General features: G+C 43.8%; 1 protein-coding gene across 1 annotated transcript in view; it reads right to left on the reverse strand.

The window, feature by feature from the left end:
- Nucleotides 1-2116: 2116 nt before the first annotated feature.
- CUNH4orf45 (chromosome unknown C4orf45 homolog) overlaps nt 2117-23992 on the reverse strand; it is an 86937-nt gene continuing 65061 nt past the window's right edge. The window contains exons 4-5 of the mRNA XM_036282273.1: nt 4005-4194; nt 2117-2170 (exon numbers count right to left, since the gene is read on the reverse strand). Of these exons, the coding sequence (XP_036138166.1) occupies nt 2117-2170; nt 4005-4194 (244 nt within the window). The remainder of the gene's footprint in view (nt 2171-4004; nt 4195-23992) is intronic.

The raw sequence follows: 23992 nt of genomic DNA on the forward strand, positions 1-23992 counted from the left end.
TGTCTCTTCTCTCTCTGCCTTTTAATCCCTCCTCATTTCTCAGTTGAGCTACCGAAATGCCATTTGAACTCATCTCCCTTTCATGTCAAACAGTTCTAATTAATTTTCTTCCAGGCAGTGTCTAAATAGTTTTTCCAAAATAAAGTTTAATCCTGTCACTTCCGTTTAAAGTCAGCCCAGTAAAATCCAAGCTCCTAGCGCCATGCATTCAAAGTGCACTTGTTGATCCTCTTCCCCCAGCCTCATCACCAGACGCCCTTTGCACTCTGACCTCCAGTCACTTCCTCCAGGGGACTAGGTTATTGTCGGTCACTTTTGCCCTGCCAGCCTGTTCTTCCTAGTCTTCCTCCCCGCCCCCCTTGATCCATCATGTCCTTCCCATTTCTAGCTCAGCCTGCAATAAATCAGTGTCAGATCCTTCTTGTGACTCAAGGTCCCTGGACCAGCATCAGATGCACTGCCTGGGACCTGGAGAGGAATGCGGAATCCCAGACCCCATCCCAGACCCCATCCCAGACCTACCGAACCAGAATCTACATCTTAATGCGACCTGCAGGTGATTGATATGCACATTAAAGTTTGAGAATTACTGCTTTCACACTCAATGTGAGTGAACGGATGAGAGAAGAATGTACCAATCACTGAAATTAAATCCAAGTGTGGAATGAAGGGGGGCAATGGGAATATTTACAAGCAAAGAAATGGAATAGAAATGGATGGTGTTAAAGATGTCTGGTGCATACACGTACGTTTGATGACATTTAAGTGGCTGTTCCTTATGTGGAGGGGAAAATGTTAACCAAAAATCAAGAAGGGAAAATGACAAATGGACCAGAAGATAGAGAACTTAAGAGACATTCTTTTAGTTTTAAAAGGAGAAATTTGGTCCTGGCCAGTTTGGCTCAGTGGTTAGAGCATCGGCCCATGGACCAAAAAGTAGATGGTTCAATTCCCGGTCAAGGGCACAGACCTTGGTTGTGGGTTCAATTCCAAGCATCAGTCAGGGTCGTACGGGAAGCAACCAGTCAATGTTTCTCTCTCTCTCTCTCTCTCTCTCTCTCTCTCTCTCTCTCTGTCTCTCTCTTTCTCTCTCTCTCTCTCTCCCCCCTCCCTCCCTCCCTCCATTCTATCTAAAAAAAAAAACGAATGGGAAAATATCCTTAGGTGAGGACAAAAAAAGAAATTTGGAGAAATATAGAAAAAACAGTTTAGAAATTTTTTCAGTGAATTTTCAAAAATATGTTCAAGAGCATTTTGGGTAAATGTATACAAGAATGATACATACTATTAAATATCATAAATTATATTTTAGAAATATTTCAGTTGTGTTCCAATATCATAAATTAAATATCATATATTATATTTTAGAAATATTTCAGTTGTGTTCCAAACTTCGGTTTATAAGTAAATATCCAAACCCAAGATCCTGAATATATAAAATATTCCCACTTTCAAACCATCTATCTTGAGAAAACATGATACTATGTATAGCTTGATACGTTTTAGGTTTCTCCCGAATCACTTAGTACCACTGACAAATTCTTCCTGTTTTGGGGCCGCTTTCAGTGCCTGGTTCTGAATCTTCCAGCACAAGAACGGAAAGTGTGTTGGCATTTCTGATAAGCAGGGCAATAGCAGCCACTCCCTGGTGGCTCGTGTGAGACATTGTGCTGGAGACTTTACACACATTTTACCCATTATTTGCTTGAGTTTATAACAACACTTGCTTCAGGTTATTTTCACTGGAGAGGACTTATATTAAGGGGGTGGGGAGTATTTATTGGAGTAACATCCATAAAAGCCCTGTGGGATGATCCAGAAAAATGGACTTAGGAACAAGTTTCTAATGTATCTCTGGATATTTAGAAGAAAGCCTCGTTGATACAAAGAGATTATTTTGAGTGATAACAGTGTTTTGTTCCTCTCTGGAAGGGAGATGTGACCAAGTGATCCGTTACTCTCGCCAACAGCGAGTTACACCGACATCAGGTGCCTCTTTGATGGGATGGATGCACTGGGAAGGACATAACATCACTTGTTTGGGGTTCCTGCCAAAAACACAAAACCTGAATCTATGCACGAGAGAACGTCAGATAAATCCAAATTAAGAGGTATTCTACAGAACTGGTCTATATCCTTCAAAATGGGTCAGTGTTATAAAAGTCCAAAACTAAGGAACAAAAAGAGACATGAGGACTAAATGTGATACATGAGCCTAGGTGGGATCTTGGATCAGAGAAAAATACAAAGGACGTTATTGGATCAGTTCATACAATTGGATTATGAACTGTAGATTAGATAAGCGATTTTTCAACTTGCGTGCTGCAAGAATTTTTAAAACATGCAATACCTGACTATTTAGTCAGGGGCACTGACCTCTTTTCCCTTAGCTTGTCAAATAAAAAAATGACAACAGCCAACACAATAACTATTCAGTGTGAAGGAATAAAAATTATACCTTATTTTTTTTGTCAGACTGGCAAAAAATATTTTTTTGGTGTGCCACAGAATTTCAGTAATTAGTGTATGTGTGTCGTGAAATGAAAAAGGTTGAAAATCACTGGATTAGATGATAATGTATCAATGTTAAATTTGTGGAATCTTATCATTGCACTGTGATTATGAGAGAACATCCTTGTTCTTAGGAAATACACCCTGAAATATTTAGGGGTAAAGGAGCATCATGTTTGCAACTTACCCTGAAATTATTTGGAAAAAACCAAGTGTGTGTGTGTGTGTGTGTGTGTGTGTGCGCGCGCGCGCACACACATAGAAAGAAAGCATTAAAGCAAATTAACTGATTATTCTGGGTGAAGAATATATCAGGAGTTGACTTTCTAACTGTTCTTACGACTCTCCTGCAAGTTTGAAATCATTTCAAAATAAAGTCTTTCAACAGATTGTTTTTGTAATGCACAAAACTTTTTTACTTACAAACAACCCCTACAGGGTTGCCCAGTTGGATTCAGTGACTCGTTTAATCCATGATGGCTCTAACCCTGCACAAAATTAGCTCAGTGATGGAAAGTATCTAATCCAAAGCCTCCTGTACACACACTGTCGTAAACCATCTTACCTGGACCCAGCCCCAAATCCACACCACATAAGAATGTCAGCAGCCGAACTGCTCTCTTTTTCACTACAAAGCGTCCCCCGGGTCGGAGCCTACCAAGGACGACTTCCACAGCTCCCTTGGAGACTGTTTCCAACAGATGTCATTCATTGCTAATGAATCAGATTTCTGGTGACAGAGGGCAAGCTATATTCTAGGGAGTTGGCAAGATTCTTCAGTGGAGCAAGGGGACTCTTCAAGTAGAGCGCACGAGACTCTGATGTATCCCCGCTGTTCTGTTACCTTTTCTACCCTGGAAATGTGTCGTACTGGAAACACTGGCTGGCTGCAATGTGCATTTCACTGTGGGGTGTGCAAAGACCTCAGGAAATGGTTGTTGATGCGAGTATCTCCTCTCCCACATGCTTCACGATTCTCATAACTACAAAATATTCAGCACAGATACTGATGTCCCCATTTTACTTATTTAAAAAACCCACATAGGGAAATTATGTGACTTGCTCAAGATTCCATAGGTAGTAATGGGAAAAAACTAGAATTTGGACTGGTCTGTTCTCACTCTGCCAGCCAGTCGGGAAGGGTTTTAGGAAGGTTTATGATTTACCTCCATTTCAGAGCCAGAGCTTTCTCAGGGTTTAGAAATCCGGGGGTGCCCCTCTCCAGGTTACACCATATGATCAATAACATTAGTAAAGACTGAAAACCCCACAACCTCTTGTTTTCTTCAGCTATAAAGTGGGAATGATAGCCCCCTACCCCACAGTGTGGACGTTACTGTGGAAATATGATGTAAGTTACAAAATGGTTTTGATAGGTTACAAGTAGCTGTAAAACCTTAGTAGCTGTATTACTATTGAATAGCATTCTCTAATTCACACATTGAAAGAGCTTGGTGTTTTCTAGGATGATCCAGAAAAGCAAATGATCATACCTTTTCCTTTTTTGGTGGCTTTGGCAGCTTAGGTGGTCTAGAAGCTCCTGGTAGTGCTGTCTTATTCTGCCTGACGAGGGTGGCCCCTGTGGAATTCCTTTCGCTGATGTTCTCATAATCACCCATATTCCAGGCAATCCGACCACGGCTGAATCTTCCTAGCATATCCATAATGCAAGGTTTTGGTTGCCTGAAATAGGAGCAAATTGGTTGGTTCTCAAACCGGGGGGACCCAGAAACAAGGCCACCAGTTTTCATGTACTTGAGATTTGTCTGTTTCTCTTGTGATGCGAGGTGATTTCTAGCCAGAAGTCTCGGGAAAGCTAATGACCTGAGCCATCGGCCAGTGTTCTGAGGCGCTTCCAGGCTCCACCCACTCTGCTTCAGCGGACATCCCGCTGTGGGAGATGGGGAGCCACCTCCCCAGGTAGGTACTTATCTAGGAACCTGTTGATGATGCATTTGCCCTGTATCATGACTGCCCCTCATGGCCGGCAGGCCACGCATGCAAGATACTGAAAAATGGAAGGTGAGTCCAGCCAGTATGGCTCGGTGGTTGAGCATCGACCCACGTACCAAGAGGTCACTGGTTTGATTCCTGGTCAGGACCCATGCCCAGGTTGTGGGCCGATCCCCAGTGGGGACATGTAGGAGGCAGCCAATTGATTGTGTCTCTCACCAATGTTTCTCTCTCTTCCTTCCTTTCCCTTCCTCTCTCTCTAAAATCAATAAAGAAAAAATTTTTAAAAGAATCTAGATACTTAAAAAGAGAGAGAGAAGAAAGTGGAAGGTGAGCTGCTCAGGCTGAGACTCCAGGAGACACACAAGTTCTGCAGCCCAGGGTCTGCCCATGCTGAGATCTTGGGAATTCAGGACAACACCAGCTTCGTGACTCCAGCCTTTGGCTTTGGACGCTGTATTAGAAGAATGATCTAGGCTTTATTCTCTCTCCCCAGTGCAATCCTTGTCTAGGTCCCAACACCCCTAAATTAGAACATTATTCAAGGACTGCCTTCCCGTTACAAAGGGCCAGCTCTGAGGGAAAAGACGAGGACAAGGCTTGGCCATCTCATTTGGAAGGCTGGTGTCCCTTGGGAGACCCTCTGGGGCTCCTTACCCCTCCATCCCTCTCCCTGGGTGCTCAGAGCGCGGGGCCCCTGCCAATTTCCCTTCCTAGAATCTGAGTTTTGTGGGTTCCCAAGTCCTTTGGTTCCGGATCTGTGCAGGTCTGCATGGCTTTCTCTCATTCAAGAACACGTGCACACAACTTACACCTGCACAGTGTGTGGCGGAGACAGCGATACGGGACAGAGTTCCTGTTACCACAGCGCTTATATACCAGGGGGGACAGACAATAAACATGAATAAGTCAAAGACTTGGGAAGTGCCGTAAAAAAAAATAAATCCAGCTAAGGAACAGAAAACGTGTGGCATGCTATTTCTGGGGGGGGGGGGGGGGAGGAGAGGAGGAGGTAAGGCTTAAACAGAGGGCTAAAGGGAGAGAGAGGCCATCTGTCCCCAAGGTGCACAGGGTCAGACACCCCCACTCCTGGAATCACAGAATCCCTTTGTGGGGAGAGAGCTGAGCTCACTCCAGCACACCCTCCCCTGACACCCCACGGCCTTCAGAATACAGCTTAAACCCTTCAGCAGAGCACACAGGCGTGTTTGTTGTTGCTATTCGCTTTTTGTCTGTTTTCTCTTGTTTTTAAATGGTGTACCCACTGGGACCTCTCTGATCTGCCTTCTCTCTCTCTCTCTCTCTCTCTCTCACACACACACACACACACACACACACAGAGCTTGGTTGTGCACTCAGCCGCACTGTGAGCTGAAGGAGCCACGCTTTCAGACCTCCAGACTTGGCTTCAACCTGTCTTTCTGCCTGTAACGTCCTCCCTCCTCCTTCCCTGACAAACGCAGCCAAGGCTTCATGTGTCCCCTTTTCCGAGGAGGCTTCCCTGCTCCTGTCAGGCAGCAGTTTTTCTCCTTCCATCACATTTTAATTCTTTTGTAGAAAGGATTGGAGTATACTTAAATTTGCAGGGCAGCAGGCTCCCTCCTCCAAACCCAGTGTTCCTTAAAGAGCCCAGAACGTATCCCATTCATCATGGGCCCCGTGCCTGTTACCTTGCCTGACACCCAGTTGACAGTCAAGTAATCTGGGATGGATCGGGTAATGAGCCAGGGAGAGAGAAGATCAGAACGGGGTTTCCTTTTTATTTTATTTTTTTTCAATTAAGTTTACATTCAACATTATTTTGTATTAGGTTCAGGTGTGCAGCATAATGGTTAGACAGTCATATACCTTACAAATGTTCTCCCCAAATTGCCAGTACCCACCTGGCATGACTTTCAAGGTGATCTATCCCCGCCCCCACCCCCCACCCTCCCGCCACCCAATGGCAGGTGTGCAGAGATGGATCCCTGCAGTCTGGTTTGCTGAGTTTTGTTATTTACAAGTACAGATTAACAGCTGAGAATAATTTCAAGAAAGTTCAATGGACAAGATACTAATGATTAGAATGTATAAAACAGGCATGGTTAGAATGTATGGGACAGGCATGGTTTATAATTCATATTAGCTTAATGGTTCATAGGAAAACCATTTCATGCAAATGTGCTACATTTTCTTAAAACTAATGTATAATAGCCTGGCTGTTGTGGCTCAGTAGATTGAGCATCGTCCCATGGACTGAGGTCTCAGTTCGATTCCTGGTCTGGGCACATGCCTGGGTTGTGGGCTCAATCCCCAGTGAGGGACGCAATCCCAGGAGGCAGCTGATCGATGAATCTCTCTCACATCAATGCTTCGATCTCTCTCTCCCTCTCTCCCTAAAAATCAACAAAAACGTATTTTATTTTACTAAAAAATTTTTTTTCCCTTTATTGATTTTTAGAGAGAGAGGAAGTGAAAGGGAGAGAGAGATAGAAACATTGATGAGAGAGAACATTGACCCGCCACCTCCTGCATGCCCCTGACTAGGGATCGGGCCCACAACCCGGGCCTGGGACCTGACCAGGAATCCAGCTGTGACCTCTTGGTGCATGGGCCGACGCTCAGCCACTGAGCCACACCAGCGGGACCAAAAACGTATTTTTAAAAAAAATTTTTTCAGTAATGTATGATATAAAAGTGATTCTACTGAATAATTTAGGGAAAAAAATCCTTGAACATAGTTTGCCTTCATTTAAGCGCAAAGGTATTTTACAATCTTTTATTTTAAATTCAGACTACCCTATGTCCCTGAATCTTGAATCAGCAGGAGCCACAGAAAGTTAAAAATTAACTGTCATTCAAAGATTTTAAGGATCTTATAGAAACAGTAGCTACGTACACTGTGGAGAATTACGCACACCAGGCTGAACTTACAAATGAGCCACAAAAGTCAAAAGAGGGAAACCAAGAAGCAGAAGGCTGGGCTGCAGCTGGACTGTGAATGCCAGGCCCTTGGTAATGGTTCCTGTTACACACACACACACACACACACACACACACACACACACACACACCAAAACCAAATTGAGCAACCAAACATTCTTAGCATAATGTTCTTACTGTTAACTTTCAAGGGTCAGATTTTTTTCTTTTTTAAAAATAATTTCAAGCTTACAGAACGTGGAAGCACCGTACAAAAGCCTTTTCCTGAGCTATATAAAGGTATGTGATTGATGTGTACCCATCATCCCCAAATACTCGAGGATGTCCTTCCTACAAACAAGGACACCCTACAAAACCTCGAGAAAGCTATCAACATCAGAGGAACTCAGGAAGTTCACTTGTTTGAATGACTAGCATGTAATCCACAGACACCGTTCGCGTTTTGCCAATTGTCCCAACAATGTCCACTCTGGAGAAGGGTCCCGTTTGGAACCGCCCATTGCATTTCGTTTGCTCCACTCTTCAGTCTCCTGTGACTTTCACGCGGCCACGAAGCTTCCGAAGAGCACAGACCAGTTATTTTGTAGATGTCCCTTCGTTTGGACTGATTTTATTTCTCCTTGATGACATTCAGGTTAGACATCTCCCAGGAAGAATAACACAGAATGGCCGTGGTGTGACTTGTCCCAGTTCTGGTGAGGTTCCCGGAGGTCACTTGATTCAGGCCATGTCTGCCAGGCCCTTCCCTTGCAAGATCACTTTTCTCTTCATGATTAGTATTTTGTCAGAAAACACTTTGAAATTATGTACAAGTTTCATCCCATGTCAGCCTTTCAATGTATTCATTTATTTCTTATATCAGCAGAGACTCATGGTTTTCTATTTTTTTTTTTTTTTTATCCTCACCCGAGGATACTTTTCCATTTTTTGTACAGATAGAGTGGGAGGGAGAGAGAGGAAGGAGAGAGAGAGAGAAACATCGATGTGAAGGGACACATCGAGTGGCTGCCACCCGCACGACCAACCAGGGCCGGGGACAAACTGCAACCGAGGTACGTGCCCTTAGTGGGAACCGAACCCGGGTCTCTCCGGACCGCAGGCCGACGCTCTAACCGCTGAGCCAAACTGGCCAGGGCTCATGGTTTTCTATTTTATTCAACAGGTTATGATCCATTTACAATGTTCATTTTCATGTTGAAGTTGTCCTAGATTTGTCTAGAGGGAGCCCTTTCAGTCTGGCTCCTGGGTCCTTTTGACATGTCCCTAGCATTTCCTTACTTTAAAAAAAAAAAAAAAGGTTTTTATTGATTCTTATTGGAGAGAGAGGAAGGGAGAGAGAGATCAAAACATCCATGTGAAAGAGAAACATTGATCAGCCGCCTCCTGCACGCCCCCTACTGGGGATCGAGCCCACAACCTGGGCATGTGCCCCGACTGGGAATCCAACCAGGACCTCTCAGTCCATGGGACCACGCTCAATCTGCTGAGCCACACTGGCTGGGTCATTTCCTTACTTTTTAGCACCAAAGTTCCACATTCATCTTTCCCTTCCCTAGCCCTGGAATAATCCATTTCTCGAAGGAACCCTAGTTCCTTTGAGAGGAAATGTATTTAGAACTGAAGATCTGAGTGCGAGGGAGGTCACTGTCGTGCAGCCGTCTCTGACAGCATTCCACAGGGTTCATCGGAGGTTCATGCTCGACTCTCCCTTTTCTATCTATAGCTCTTTTCTGCCGTGGGAATCTGGCTCTCATTCCCTGTAACTACTCACTTATTTAACCAGTCTTTTTGTCTATAACCAATTTCCCGTTTCCTATGTCGCTTCATCTACATTTCTCTTTGGAAGAATCTTTTATTCTTTTTGCTTCTTTACCATTGGTATTCCACAGAATTTCTAGTGATTCTCATCTCTTGGTACACACCACTCACCTCCCAACCAGTCAGGGAATAGCATTTATATCCCCGGATCCAAGCACCACCAACATACTGATGTTTACATTTTTTACTTTCAAGTCTATAATCTAAACACAAATTCCCAGCTGCTTACTGAACACAGTTCCAGGATATCTCACAGCTGATAATAACTTCTAGCCTTTCCTGAGATACATGTGCTTCCAGCTACTCTGCTAGTTGCTTCACATGTATAACCTCTAATCGTCAAAATAATCCCATATGCTAGGTATCATGTCCTAATTTTTACATCTGAGATTAAATTGAGTAAGTCACTTATCCAAGATCAAACACTTAAAAAGCAGTGGATGGGGGATTTGAACTCAGAGTTGTCTGATTCTAAACGTATGCAATCACTGTACCTGTAAAAGTGAGGTAATAATATTGTAAAACCTACTCTTCATGAGGACGACATGAGTGAATACGTACCAAGCCCTTAAAACAGTTATCAGGCCCAGAGTAAAAATGCAGTCCATGTTGACCATGTTGTCATCATAGGATGCTGCCTCTTGATTCAGCTCCACACACATCCCCTGCTTCCTCTCCCGCCGACCCCCAAATGCCCTCTCCTTCCTCTAGTCCCTGGTTTTGGACAATGACATAACCATACACCAGCCACTCAAGAGACACATGGGCACTGCTGTCGACGTTTACATCTGCTGCACCCTCCACATACGGTTGTTTGCCAAGTCTCGCTCGCTGAGTCTTTCCCAAACTGTCACCATCACTAGTTTGGGCTCCATTCACGGTACTTAGCCCAGGGTCACCTCATTTGTCTTCCTCCCTTCAGTCTCTCCTTTCTCTGCTCCTCCATTCAGCAAAGTGTTCTTTATAACACACCAGGGTTGGGTATACCACTTCCTTACTTAAATTTTTTTTTTTTTTAAACAACAGCTTGCTGCCTACAGAATCAAGCACCAGATCTTTAGTAAGGAATTTAAAACGCTACACAATCGCCCTGGCCGGTTTGGCTCAGCAGTTAGAGCGTCGGCCTGCGGTCCTGAGAGACCCGGGTTCGGTTCCCGCTAAGGGCACGTACCTCGGTTGCAGTTTGTCCCTGGCCCTGGTTGGGTCATGTGGGTGGCAACCACTCGATGTGTCCCTTTCACGTCGATGTTTCTCTCTCTCTCTCTCTCCCTCCCACACTCTGTCTGAACAAAAAATGGAAGAAATGTCCTCGGGTGAGGATAAAAAAATAAAAAATAAATAAAACGCTACGCAATCAGGCCCCTGTAGTGCAGTTCCCACCAGACCCCTAAACCAAGAGCCTCTGTTTTGGCCACATCAGACTATGAGCTATTTCCTCAACACACCTGAGAGTTCGCTTCTCCAGCCTTTGCGGATGTGATGGGATGCCTACAGGTGGATCCCCTCTCCTGGCTCCACCTCCAAGCTCTCCTTTTGGTTTCTGGCTCAGCCTTAAACATGCAACGCATGGACCTCTCCCACAATGCACTCCTGAATGGCTACCCGGACCGACACTGGCCACGGCCACGACCTGGCCACGGCCACGGCCTGGCGTTTCCCCAGTACGCGGCTCCTACCTACCCCACTTGGTGGTGTCCTGTTGACTCTCGCCCTCAGCCAATCTGTGAGTAAAGGGGAGGATCCATTTCTTACTTTTTTCAGAGTCTAGCAGGGTTCCTGGACATCGAACATGTTTTTGGTGGATTTTGCTTGCTTCTGTGAAGATGCAATGTGTTGTCGTCGTCTCTAGCGGGAAAGACCGAGTACACCTGAGAGAGGACCTGGAGTGAAGTGGAACTGTTTTTCCACTCACCCACTCTTTTGTTGCTTGGATTTTTAACACTGTGAGCATGAATTATTTTTACCATAAAACATGTCCACCTTTTCCTTAAAAAACTGTCAGCTATTTGGGCAATGGCTGAAATTTTCCTCGCAGCCTCGACAGCAGAGACATGGGGTTAGAAGATAAAACAGAATTCGGCACTAAGTTAGGAAATGACTGGCTGGACCTTGCTTATATAACTGTCTAAAACCAATGGGACACATTTGACTTTCATTTTTGACACTTCTGCCAGAGAAAATACTGGACAGCTGAAGAGCGGACGTGGGGGAGGCGGGGTCCCTGCTTGGTCTCTGGTTCCTGCCTTTTTGTGACTCGAGCTGGGCTGCCGGAGACCCTGGGCAGCCTCTTTGATTTATGACCAAAGAATTCAATGAACTCTCTGTATGTTGGCAAAGGAAGCGGCTTGAATTAATGTTTACTTAAATCGATCCAAGTAGCTGGTTGTTCTGGAGATTGACCACCCAGCGTCAGCCTTGCTCAAGAGCAAACCTTCTCTACTGTTTTGACGTTGCCCGCGTTCCCTCTGGTTGACTAAAAATAGTTCTAATAAGTGGTAAAATGACTGTTTTCGGGATTCCAAAGTTGAAGAAACAAATTGATAACTGTGTGAGTTCAGTGAGTCAGTCTGGTTGCCATATATCTATATATCTATATGTGTGTGTGTGTGTGTAATCAGATATATGTCAAATCTCCCCCAAAACAGTTATTCACTTGAGTCTCAAACAGGGAAATATGAGGAAACTTCCCCTCAGGGCTTCAGCGAGTTCCTTGCAGCATCACAAGGTGATGTAACCGTGTTTCCAGCCAGTGAAGAGCTGCTATGTGTCTGTATTGTGACTTAAAGCGGGACTACCTGTTTCCTCAGCGAGCAAGTTCCCTGAAATGTTCGCTTTCTCACGGGGTCGTTGATGCCCGTTCTGTCCCTTTCCGGAAGCACTCAACCGCCACTGATGGCACATGGACATTTTTGAGAAACACATTCAGAACCCACTTGGCAGGATCTGTGCTTTCTGAGAGAACAGCCCTTCTCTCCCTGTTATTTTCTCTTTGGAACATTCGCAGGAAAACAAGGCCCCGTTTTGTAAAGATCTTTCTGCGTGTGTGGCGTAGGCGACACCTGCAGTCCGAATCTGTCAAGGAGTTAAAGCCCTCGCTGGGGCCGTAGAGATGCTCTTCATTGAACTTTCGTGTTCTGAATGGGCCTTCTGCGTAGATGCAGTGGGTGTTTCTATGGCACAGGCACTACCTTTGTGGTACAAGTCCAGAGACTCCAGCTGCCCGAGAAAAGACTCCCTCCCACCTCCTTTGCTGCTGCCTTTTATTCTGCCACCAAAGAGCAGCCCTCCAGCGCCACAGCCGGGGAGAGCACGAGTACCTGGCCCTCTCTAGGGAACAGAGGAGGACTCGGGGAAACGGGAACGCTGTAGGTCACTTGTAGCCATATCGTCATTTAGTTAAATCCAACCTTATTCCTTACACATTGCTCTTCCTGCCCTTCCTGCCCTTATGAAACTGTTCCCGGAAAGGGGACCTGGACCTGGCAGGTCGGCCCAGGGTCAGGCCGGTACTGGGTGGGTTCTTGACTCCGTGCAGGAAAGTCTCACCACACGAGTCCCGGTGAATTTTAGAGGATGGTTGTGAAAGCTGCGCACAGTGAAACAAGGAAGGGCTGGGGACAGGAGCCTCGGCTGCTCGCGGTGGCTCGCTGAGGAGTCAGAGGAAAGGGGCCTTGGGGACCGATTCAGGGGGTTTGCCTGGGTCGAACTGCTGCTGCCTGTGGCTGCCCTGGCTGCAAGCCTCTTGGGGTCCCTTACAGTCTGGGAGATAGATGTATGCCTGTGGGGGAAGGAAGCAGGAGTGGGAGGCATGCGTGCTCCTGGGAGGAGAGGGCACCTTGGGTCCTTTGTCTTGAGGATTTTCTGTCTATCTTGCAGATGGGAATCTTAGAGGAGGTCTCAGGGGAGGATTTCCATAGAACATTCATCAGCTTTATGCCGATGAACCCAAATGAGATGTATTCTCTTAATTTCATCTGTCCTTGGGTATGGTTGCAAACGACACTAATTGGATTTCTGCGGTCTCCCTGAGCAGGGTGATTTAAGCTACTTACCCTCTGGTTGGGGAGGAGAGGTGCAAACCATTTACTCTTAAGTGTCCCTGGATGAGGGAAGATAGGGTTTGCTAGATAGCTGAGAACTGCTGTCTGTCTGTCTGTCTCAGTCCCCCTACTCCACTTGTCCTGGCTTACTGGCCTGTCTCAAAGTCACACACGATGAAGTTGCATTTTGTTTTCAAAAGATTTCATCTTAATCCTCTGGGATAACACTTATTTTATTCTGAATCAACAGCTGTCATGGAGATGACTAAAAACAAAATTATCTTGATACTTAATTTTTGGACAAAAAAAAAATGAGTATACAACTAAATTTAGCACTTATTGCCAGAGAAAAAATGTTAATGCGAATGAAATTTATCCTAGGTTAGTTGTTGCCCAGGAGATTCTTGGTGAGTGGAAAGAGATAGAGTCTTATAAAAAAGCTAATTTTTGCCCTGGCCGGTTTGGCTCAGCGGTTAGAACGTCGGCCTGCAGTCCAAAGAGACCCGGGTTCAGTTCCCGCTAAGGGCATGTACCTCAGTTGCAGTTTGTCCTTGGCCCTGGTTGGTCGTGCAGGTGGCAACCACTCGATGTGTCCCTTTCACGTCGATGGTTCTCTCTCTCTCTCTGTTCCTCTCTCTCCCTCCCACTCTATCTGAACAACAGCAACAACAACAACAAAAAAATTGAAAAATGTTCTTGGGTGAGGATAAAAAAAAAAAGCTAATTTTTAGTAATTCCTATCCAAAGGAGTTTATAGGGGTTTATCTAGAAAGCATGCGTCATGCTTGCTCATTTAATTTGCAGTTTTCAGGAAGCTGGGAAACTTGGGGTTCTACCTCCAAGTTGTAACTTAACCTGTTTAAGATAAAGGTCCAAAGTAATATTCAACTGAATGATTAAGACAATATTTGAGGAAATTTATAGCCACAGAAATCCAGAAGCTATCTGTATTATTGATCCTGTCTTTAGACAAGAGTCTTAGCAAGAGTGTATTGAGCAAACACCTGGTCTGTGTGTGTTCAGTGTCCCCTGGGAGACCACACAGAAAGCCAATAGACCAAGATATTAGTATATGAATAAACAATTGCTCATTTACTGCTGTACCTATAAATCAGTGAAATGGTTACTAAGAGGTTATTTAATTGCAATAAACTTTCAAGGTTAACCATTTGTGATAAAATCTAGAAGATAAAATTTTACACCTGCTTGAATTTTTTATTCTTGTTTAGTTGTTTCCTCCTTTTCAAAAGAGCAAAAATGCCTATGATCAGCTTTACATCATTAACAATTCAAAATAAAATGTATTGAATGGGTCTGTATTATTATAGGTACCAACTATTTTGCAGAAGTAGAGAGGATTATTTGAACTTATAAACACAACTGTGTGAGTCACATTAGTATGAAACATTACTGTCTCACGGATAAAAATGAAATCGCTTCCCAAAGAAGTATTTGGGAAAACACAAGAGAAGTCTTTCCAAATGGCCAGTGTAGCTACTGCAGACATAAGAACATTGCCTGGATGCTATTTTTAAAAGACAGCCCTGGCCAGTTTGGCTCAGCGGTTAGAGCGTCCACCTGTTGTCCAGAGAGGCCCGGGTTCGGTTCCCGCTAAGGGCACGTACCTCGGTTGCAGTTTGTCCCCGGCCCTGGGTGGTCATGCGGGTGGCAACCACTCAATGTGTCCCTTTCACGTCGATGTTTCTTTCTCTCTTTCTCTCCTCTCCCCACTCTATCTAAGCAAAAAATGGAAAAAATGTCCTCGGGTGAGGATTAAAAAAATAAAATAAAATAATAAAAATAAAAGACAGAAAAAAATACTGAAGAGGAAGACTATCTATTTTTCCTTTAAGTAGAAAAAGCCCGGCTCTGGCTGTAGCTGATTAATCCAGGGCAAGACACTGAGAAATGGAGGCTTGGGATAAAAGGACTCTGGTCTGGTGGGTCCTGTGGCCAAATTCAATGGCAGCTCTCTGCCCGATGGGTAGATGAGGACTGACCTCCTGCCAATATCTATCTCTCCTTTTTGGATCACCCAGGGATGGCACTGGGGGTCCAGGATACACTTGAGCTTGGCTGCCTTCACAAATAATTACTCTCAGCATCCCTTCTTTCTTCTGCATCACTCAAGCCACATCAAGGTACATTCCACCCGAAACTGATGCTGAAACACCCTAGGATGCTTCCATAAGATGGGCAACCGGTGCCAGTCTCGGTCTCTCCTGCTGGAGTCTCTGGATGTTGGTCCCCTGACCCCAGGGCACAGCTGGGTTGGCCAGGTAGTCCCCAGCATTCCCCAGGCAGGATGTACGATCCTCCGCCTCTGCAGGCTCTGGAAAGCCATCACCTCATCCCATCGTGGGCACCAACCAGGAATTAAGAGGAACTGTTTACTCCACCATCCCTTGTGACAGTAAAAAAAAAAAAAAAAAAAAAGCCAAGAAAGGGTTAGAACTCAAAGGAGCCACTTGGACTTGAATCCTTGTTTTAAGACTTGCTTTGGGGGAAACTCAAGTCACAGTCAACACTCAGTACATCCCGTTCGTTCCTGTTAGAGTTTCTCCAGAGCGTTTATCACCATTTGAGGTTTATCACCATTTGAGGTTATCTCCTTTACTCATTTGTCCCCTTGTTTTTTCTCCTCCCTTTGAAACGTCAAGTCTGTGAGAGCAGGGACCTTCTCTGTTATGTTCACTAATGTGTCCCAGAACCTAGCACCTGGAACAGTGCCTGGCACAGAGTATATGCTTAATACATAGTTGTTGGGTGAATGAGTAAAGGCCAGAGACTTGCCTCAAGCAAAGATGCTGACTAGCCGGGGAAAGAAATATGATCAGCAGGCAGAAAACACCAGTGGATAATTTCCGCTGGCTGGAAAGAGAAGCTCAGGTTGGAAACATCTTTTGAGATTAACTTTTCCCGTAGCCACAGTTTAGACTTTCACAGAGGTCTACTGATTCGCACCACGGTTCTAACAAACTGTCACAACAGATGAAGTCAGAGTTAGGTTCTTGTACAATGTACTTTCAAAGACGTTCTACTACCTAAGAGCACAGCTATCTCACCACTGGTTAAAAGTTAATGCACACTGAAGAGATTTCCCATAATATTTCAATATTTTAAAAAGAACATCTTGTTCTTAAAATAACTGTTGAGAGAATGACATGGAAATGATCTCCCACAGTCACATTCTGTCATTTGAAAATCTGTTACGAGCTCCTGGGCATTTCGTACTGACGGCCCCATCTTGAACACAATGGAGGCCAAAAGAAGTAGCAGAGTTTATTCCAACATAAATGCCACTCGACTCCATCACCAGAATGTCTGACTACAGGTTACTGGAGCCAAATCTCGGTGACATCTAAGCAAAGTGATGGGACCAATTCTAACCAAATTCTTCTTCTCCCCTGAGGAGTGGACAAAGAATGATAAAACAAGTTCACATCTGTGATTTTAAGTAAAAGAAACAAAATAAGGGCCCTGGCCAGTGTAGCTCAGTGAGTTGGAACATTGTCCCATACACCAAAAGGTTGTAGGTTCGTTCAATTCTTGGTAAGGGCACATACCTAGGTTGCAGGTTCGATACCTTGTTGGGGTGCATGTGGGAGGCAACTGCTCAGTGTATCTCTCTCACATCCATGTCTCTCTCTTTTTCTTCCTCTCTCTCATTCTCTCTGTCCCTTCCTCCCTCTCGGAGAGTCAATAAAAATAAATACATAAATAAATAACAAACAAAATTAGGGAATAGCATGGGGTGAATGTACGCTCATCTAATAGCTTATATTGTCCCCCCTTTATAAGCGTTCGTGCTGGAGTGTTCATCTTGAATCTCTACAATGTCCTAAATCACAGAGATGAGTCTCTCATAGACAGGAAACTGGATTTCTCTGTAATGCAAGCAAATGTACTCTTCCAATATAGAAAACTCTTTTTGACTATGAAGGGGAAATGAAGGTTTTAACTCTCTGTCCCTCAGTTAACTGGAAAATTCAACTTATCCTGTTTCCCTGAGCATGCTCATTAAACAAGATTTACTTAAATCTTGTTTTCTATTTTTTTAAAAACCTGAGGAGGTAATATTTGGTAATTAGTACATTTTTTTTGTTTGCGTTATCTGTGCTATTAATTATACAATATTGTATGAGGATCTAACCTTGTTAATTATATTCTATTACAGATTCAAATTATGAAGTTTGATAATCAAAATTCTCTTTGAACCATTTTGCCTATTTTATAACATGCCCTCAAATACTGAGTCCTTTACTCTGTACACTGTGACTATTGAATAAGAATAAAATTAATTCACACACACACACACACACACACACACACAGAAAGCAAAAGCCCGCTCTTGGGCTTTCTTCTAGAAGGAGAGCATCAAAGGTTTGTGCAGTTCTGTAAAGTGACACACACCATATGCTTCAGACCTCAGACTGTGTGATTATTCTGATTCGGCTTATTGCTTTTATTTCGTAGGCAACACAACCACTCTATCTGAAAGGCTTGTATATTATAGCACTACATTGAAGTAAAGAATTCATAGAAACAAGCAAGATCTCACATCATCTGAAACGAACACTTCATTACTTTGCCAATTTGTCTTCCCCGAGCTCCAAATGTTAAAAGTGCTGTCCTTGCCACAGTGACATCACCAGCACTTACCGGTTGTCCTTATGGGCGCCAGCTGGGCTTCCTGTGACGGGGGCTCTACAATCTGAATCAAACATGTCATCTTCCTGTGCGGAATAACATACTCCAAAAGGTTCCTGTTGCCAAGAGTCTGTCCGCGATGTAGAAATACACAGAGGTGTTTACCGACTTCCATTCAGTATTTTTTAAATGACTGATACGAAGTGACTCTCACTGGTGCGCATGGCCTCAGGGGCAGCTGTTCAAAATCCTACCAGAAATGCAGCCTGCTAGATGGTCTAGGGCCACCTATTAGAGGGGAGTGTTGGATATAATTCCTGATGTTGTCAGAGATATGAGAGTTGCTATCAGAGATCCAGGAAGTTCCACAGCTCTGGGCTCCCGAGACAATACGCCCCTGCGTGTGGGTGCTCCCTGGGCGTCACCTGCTTATTTGTGTGTCAGGAAACAAGCAGCGGAAGGAAGGTGAGCGGCGCTGATTTCTGTGTCTTGGCCGCAAGGCAGATGGCGGTTAGTTGGCATTCTGTCAGAGTATTGATTCAGTTTCGTTTGGGGACAAGCTTACCTATCCGAATGGTACACCTTGTCCTTCATTAACTAAAGATAAAGCTGATACAGGTTATTTTTAGTTACTTTGGAAATCTAAATATACACAAAATAGCTTAAAGATTCCTAAGTACTCATCACCCAACTTCACATCATCAATTTATAGCCAATCTTATTTCATTCCTATCCTATTTACTAATCCTCCTATCTGGTATACCTAAAAATGTAAAAACTCATTTTTAACATAATCACAATGCCATCTTTTTCATCTAAAAATATAATACTTTTACCAAATATTCAGACTTCAAAATTCTGGTTTGCTCATAAATGTTATGAGTTTTACCAGATTGTTGGAAACAGGATCCAAATAAGTTTCATATCTTGCAATTGGTTAATAAGTCTTTTAAGGTTCTTTTAATTCATAGGTTCTCTTTCATCTCTCTTCTTCTCCTCCCTCTCCTCCTCTTCTTCCTCCCCATCCTCCTTTACACTATTTGTTGAAGGAAAAAATTTGTTTCATAAAAAGTTGATTCTAGGACTTCCGGTCAAGATGGTGGTGTAGGTAAACACGGCATCGCGTCCTCCCACAACCACATCAAAGTTACAAGTAAACTACAGAACAACCATCATTCAAAACTGCCTGAAATCAAGCTGAATGGAAGTCCTACAAGTACGGAATTAAAGCAGCAGCCACATCCAGACTGGTAGGAGGGGCGGAGGCGCGAGGGGCGGGCCCCACACCCATGTGTGGCGGATAAAAATCAGGAGGACACCTCGGCTGGGAAGGTCCTTCCTGAGGACTGAGGGGTCCCTGTCCCACACCAGGTGCCCCACTCAGGGTTCCAGTGCCAGGAAGAGAATCCCCATAACTTCTGGCTGGAAAAACCAGCGGGAACTGAGGCTCAGGGAGGCTGAAGTGGCTGGAGCCCCAGGCAGCTCCTCTTAAAGGGCCCGCACATGGATTTATCGGACTCTCTCCCTCTGAGCTTGGAGGGGAGGCAGCTCGAGGGGCACCAGAGACACACAGGGACGAACTGAGCTGTTTGGCACTGGAGCGAGGGCTGGAGAGGGGGCTTTCTCCAGGACAAACGTGCTGTCAGAGGCCTTTGTGCCTTTGGTGAGCCCTTCCCTAGGGTGGCAGACAGCCACCATATCTGGGACTCCAGCGACCTGGCTCACACTGGTAGCCCCACCCTGGTGATTCCTTGAGGCCCCGCCCCACCCAACTTTCAAGCCCACCCAAGCTGTTGCCACTTGCTTAACCATAGGATTGGCCTGTCTTGGATCCTGCTTCAGGGTTTTCCTAAATTCTTTCAAACAAGCAGCATCTGGTCTCAGCTAGCCCCATACCTCTCGTTAAGTAATACATAGAAACAAACACAGGGAGGCAGCCAAAATGAGGAGACAAAGAAACAGATCCCAAATGAGAGAACAGAACAAAACCCCAGGAAAAGAACTAAGTGGAATGGAGATAAGCAACCTAACAGATGCTGAGTTCAAAACACTGCTTAAAAGGATGCTCAATGAACTTAGTGAGAACCTCAGCGAACTTAGTGAGGGCCTCAAGAACATAAAAAAGGACCAGTCAGAAATGATGGATGCACAGTCAGAAATGAAGGAGGCATTAACTGAAATAAAGAATAATTTACACAGATACAATAGTAGAGTACGTAAAGCCAAGAAGCAAACCATCAATTTGGAATATAAGGAAGCAAAAAACGCCCAATCAGAATAGCAAAAAGAAAAAAGAATCCAAAAAAAATGAGGATAATGTAAGGAGCCTCTGGGACAACTTTAAGCGTGCCAACATTCGCATCTTGGGGGTGCCAGAAGGAGAAGAGCGAGAACAAGAAATTGAAAACCTGTTTGAAACAATAATGACAGAAAACTTTCCTAACTTGGTGAAGGAAACAGACATACAAGTCCAGGAATCACAGAGTCCCAAACAAGATGAACCCCAAGAGGCCCACGCCAAGACACATCATCATCAAAATGCAAAAGGTTCAAGACAAAGAGAGAATCTTAAAAGCAGCAAGAGAAAGGCAGCTAGTTACCTACAAAGGAGTTCCCATAAGGCTGTCAGCTGATTTCTCAAAAGAAACTTTGCAGGCCAGAAGGGAGTGGCAAGAAATATTCAGAGTGATGAAAAGCAAGAACCTACAACCAAGATTACTCTATCCTGCAAAGCTGTCATTTAGAATTGATGGCCATATAGAGAGTTTCCCAGACAAGAAAAAGTTAAAGGAGTTCATCACCACCAAACCATTGTTATATGAAATAATGAAGGGCCTTTTTGAAGAAAAAGATAAAATATATGAATAAGCAAAATGGCAATTAATACATATCTATCAACAATGGAATCTACAAACAAAATGAACAGGCAGAACAGAAACATTCTCATAGATACAGAGAACATTTTGTTGATTGTCAGATGGAAGGGGGGTTGGGGGAATGGGTGAAAAAGGTGAAGGGATTAAGAAGTACAAATTCATTGCTAGACTGACAAACCTCAAAGGGAAAGGGGTTGTGGGGTGGGAAGAAATAAACCAAAGAACTTATATGCATAACCAATGGACACAGATAATAGTGTGGGAAAAGGCGGGAGGGGGGAGAGGGTCAATGGGGGAAAAATGAGGAACATCTGTAATACATTCTACATTCAACAATAAAGATTTTTTTTAAAAAAATTGATTCTATTTGTTCTATAAAATTTCCCACACTACATTTTTCTGACAACATCCCCATGTTGCCATTTAACATTTTCTGCTGCCTTCTGACTTCCTGTACATCATTAGTTGGATTTAAAGGCCCGATCTAAGTAGGTTTGGGGGCAAGACTACTGTACAATGTGCTGGGACTGATAACACAGTGCCACAGAGGGAGGCTTAAACAGCAGACTGGGATTTTCTCACAGTTCTGGAGGCCAGCCGTCCAAGACCACGGTGTTGGCAGGATTGGTTTCCTCTGTGGCCTCTCTCCTTGTGTCTTTGCATGGTCTTCCCTCGGTGAGTGTCTGTGTTGGAATCTCCTCATAAGGACACCAGTCATATCGAATGAGGGCCCTAACCACCTCATCTTAATTACTTCTTCGAAGAACCTGTTTCCAAATACAGTTACATTCTGGGGTCCTGGGGGTTACACCTTCAACATGTGAGTTTGGGAGGACACAATTCAGCCCTTAACAATGACTGTCCAGGTGGTGGTGTGCTCTTTCATAAGCAGTACACCCCGGGCGGGGCAAAAGTAGGGTTACAGTTGTAAGTAAGTGAAACACAGAGTTTATTCTTGTATTATTATTAATTATTGTATTATTTTCCATATGAACAACAGTAGACCTACCTTTGCCCCACCCTATATTACCTAATCGTTTCTCTTCTTCTGGTTTTGGCGGCCATTGATGATTAGTGCCTGGATTCATTGATTTATTAGCATTTGTAAATGGTGACATCCTAATTTTTTATTCCTTCTTTATGTGTTAGCTGGAGTACTTTGATTTTTTTTAAAAGTCACCTCATCTTCTATTTGGTTTGTAATAGAAAGTCAGACTTAATATTTGATTCTTTCCTTTTATTTACTCGTTTTCAAAATAAGTTGGTTCATTGGAATCTTCCAATGGGACCAGTTTGTCTTGGTTTTACAGGTGGCATTATGCACTCATGAATATTCATATATATATATGTATATATATGCAGGTAGGTGTATATGAGTCCATTGCAGTTACCACCCTTTTCTTCAAGTTGTCCTATTTTTGGCCAGCGGGAGTCTCTTCAAGTTTGGCTTCTAAGTCCCTTAGACAGGACTGTAGTAGTCTTGGATAGTTTCCTCGCCTGGTGTGGCTGGACATAGTAGGCTCATGTTTTCCATTTCCTTCTCCAAATACAGAATCAATCATTTCTCCAAGAAGCTTGATTCCTTTTCAGTGGAAAAGGTATTTGAAGAGTAGAATCAAGTAGTAGGGGAGTTTACCACTACGGAGTTGGTTCGCATGTCTAGGCCTTTATAATGACTAGACCTGTGAAGAAATATATGCAAACACACACTATCATGCATATATGCATGTATATCTTCCAATCAAATTCAGGATTTGTTTTCCAGCTCTTTTATCTTAACCTCTATATTTGCTTTCTCCCACTCTAAGAATCCTGGTACTCAACCAGGAATGACTGAATGATCTCATCATTGCTCACCCACAACACACCCACAGCAGAGCCAGAGTAACTACCAACCAAGCTTTTAGCAGTTCTTGTTGTTCTTAGAATATACCCACTACTGATTTATACTAAAATCTCTGTGCTTTAAAATCCCTTTGAATAATTTCTCTCTGTAGGTTAAATCATCAACTAGGTACCCATTTAGGGTTTAAAAATTTTTTATATTTACATTCATTTATTTTATAAATGAGAAGTCAGATATAAGGTACATATTTAGTTAAGATATGTCAAGCCAAGTGTGAAACCAGTAGTGCTTTCTTTCTTTTTTTTTCTTGTTGCCATCCTTATGCCTCTAACCCAGAGAAAGAGTTGGGTGGCGTCCTGATGGATTTGGAGGAGGTGATGCCTGAGTCATGTCTTACCCAAGCTCTGCAAAGAGGGACTTTGATTCTGGGAGAAACTGTCTTGTCAGCCTTAGCTCTGCTCAGCAAAGAAAACATTTGTTCTGCCGCCCACCGTGTAACTCATCTTTGAATTTTAATGAGTTAGCCTTTAAGCTGCTAGACAGAAAATAAGCTGCAAGGTTCTGTTGAAACCCTGCCATCTTTACACATTGCTACAGAGGCTAGAAATGAAACATTTTTTGGTCAAATATGTGGTCATTGTGCTCCAAAGTAATTCTTCTGAACACGTGGAGTTCCATCTCTAAAATGATAGCCTCTTGGAATCTAAATACAGCAATTCCAGAAGCTAACGCCTGCCTGTCCTTCAAGCTCAGGTGACCTTACGGAGTTTCCTGATCCCTCCTGATCAAAGTTTAGATTCCCAAATACATGTTTCCACTGCATCCACTGAAACACTTTGTATTGTAACAGGCATCGCACTTTGTGGTTACACTTTGTTAAGTTTCTAAACCCAGCACCAAGCATAGTGCCAGGCACAAACAGGTATTCATTTCATGTTGGTTGACCAAATACTTTGGTCACTACATCCTCATACACTCTAGTATAATTATCTGTGTCTCTTCCTCTCACTATATGACAAGCTCTTTGAGGGCATGAGCTGTCTTATTTCCTTGGTACTATACTTGTCCATAATTTGGATGGAATAAAGAACAAAAGTGATACTATGGAAAACAATTAGAATTATAGAGGATAAATACAAGATGCTCTTGAGGACCGTAAGTATGAGGCAACATTAAAAGATAAAGTGATTCCCGGCCAGTGTGGCTCAGTGGTTGAGCGTCGACCAAGAGGTCGCTGGTTCGATTCCCGGTTGTGGGCCCAATATCCCCAGTGGGGGGCATGCAGGAGGCGGCCAATCAGTGTTCTCTCTCGTTGATGTTTCTTTTTTTCTCTCCCTCTCCCTTACTCTCTCTCTAAAAAATCAATAAAGAAAAAA

Source organism: Molossus molossus, unplaced genomic scaffold (genome assembly GCF_014108415.1).
Source record: "Molossus molossus isolate mMolMol1 unplaced genomic scaffold, mMolMol1.p scaffold_m16_p_4, whole genome shotgun sequence".
In the NCBI taxonomy this organism is placed as follows: domain Eukaryota; kingdom Metazoa; phylum Chordata; class Mammalia; order Chiroptera; family Molossidae; genus Molossus; species Molossus molossus.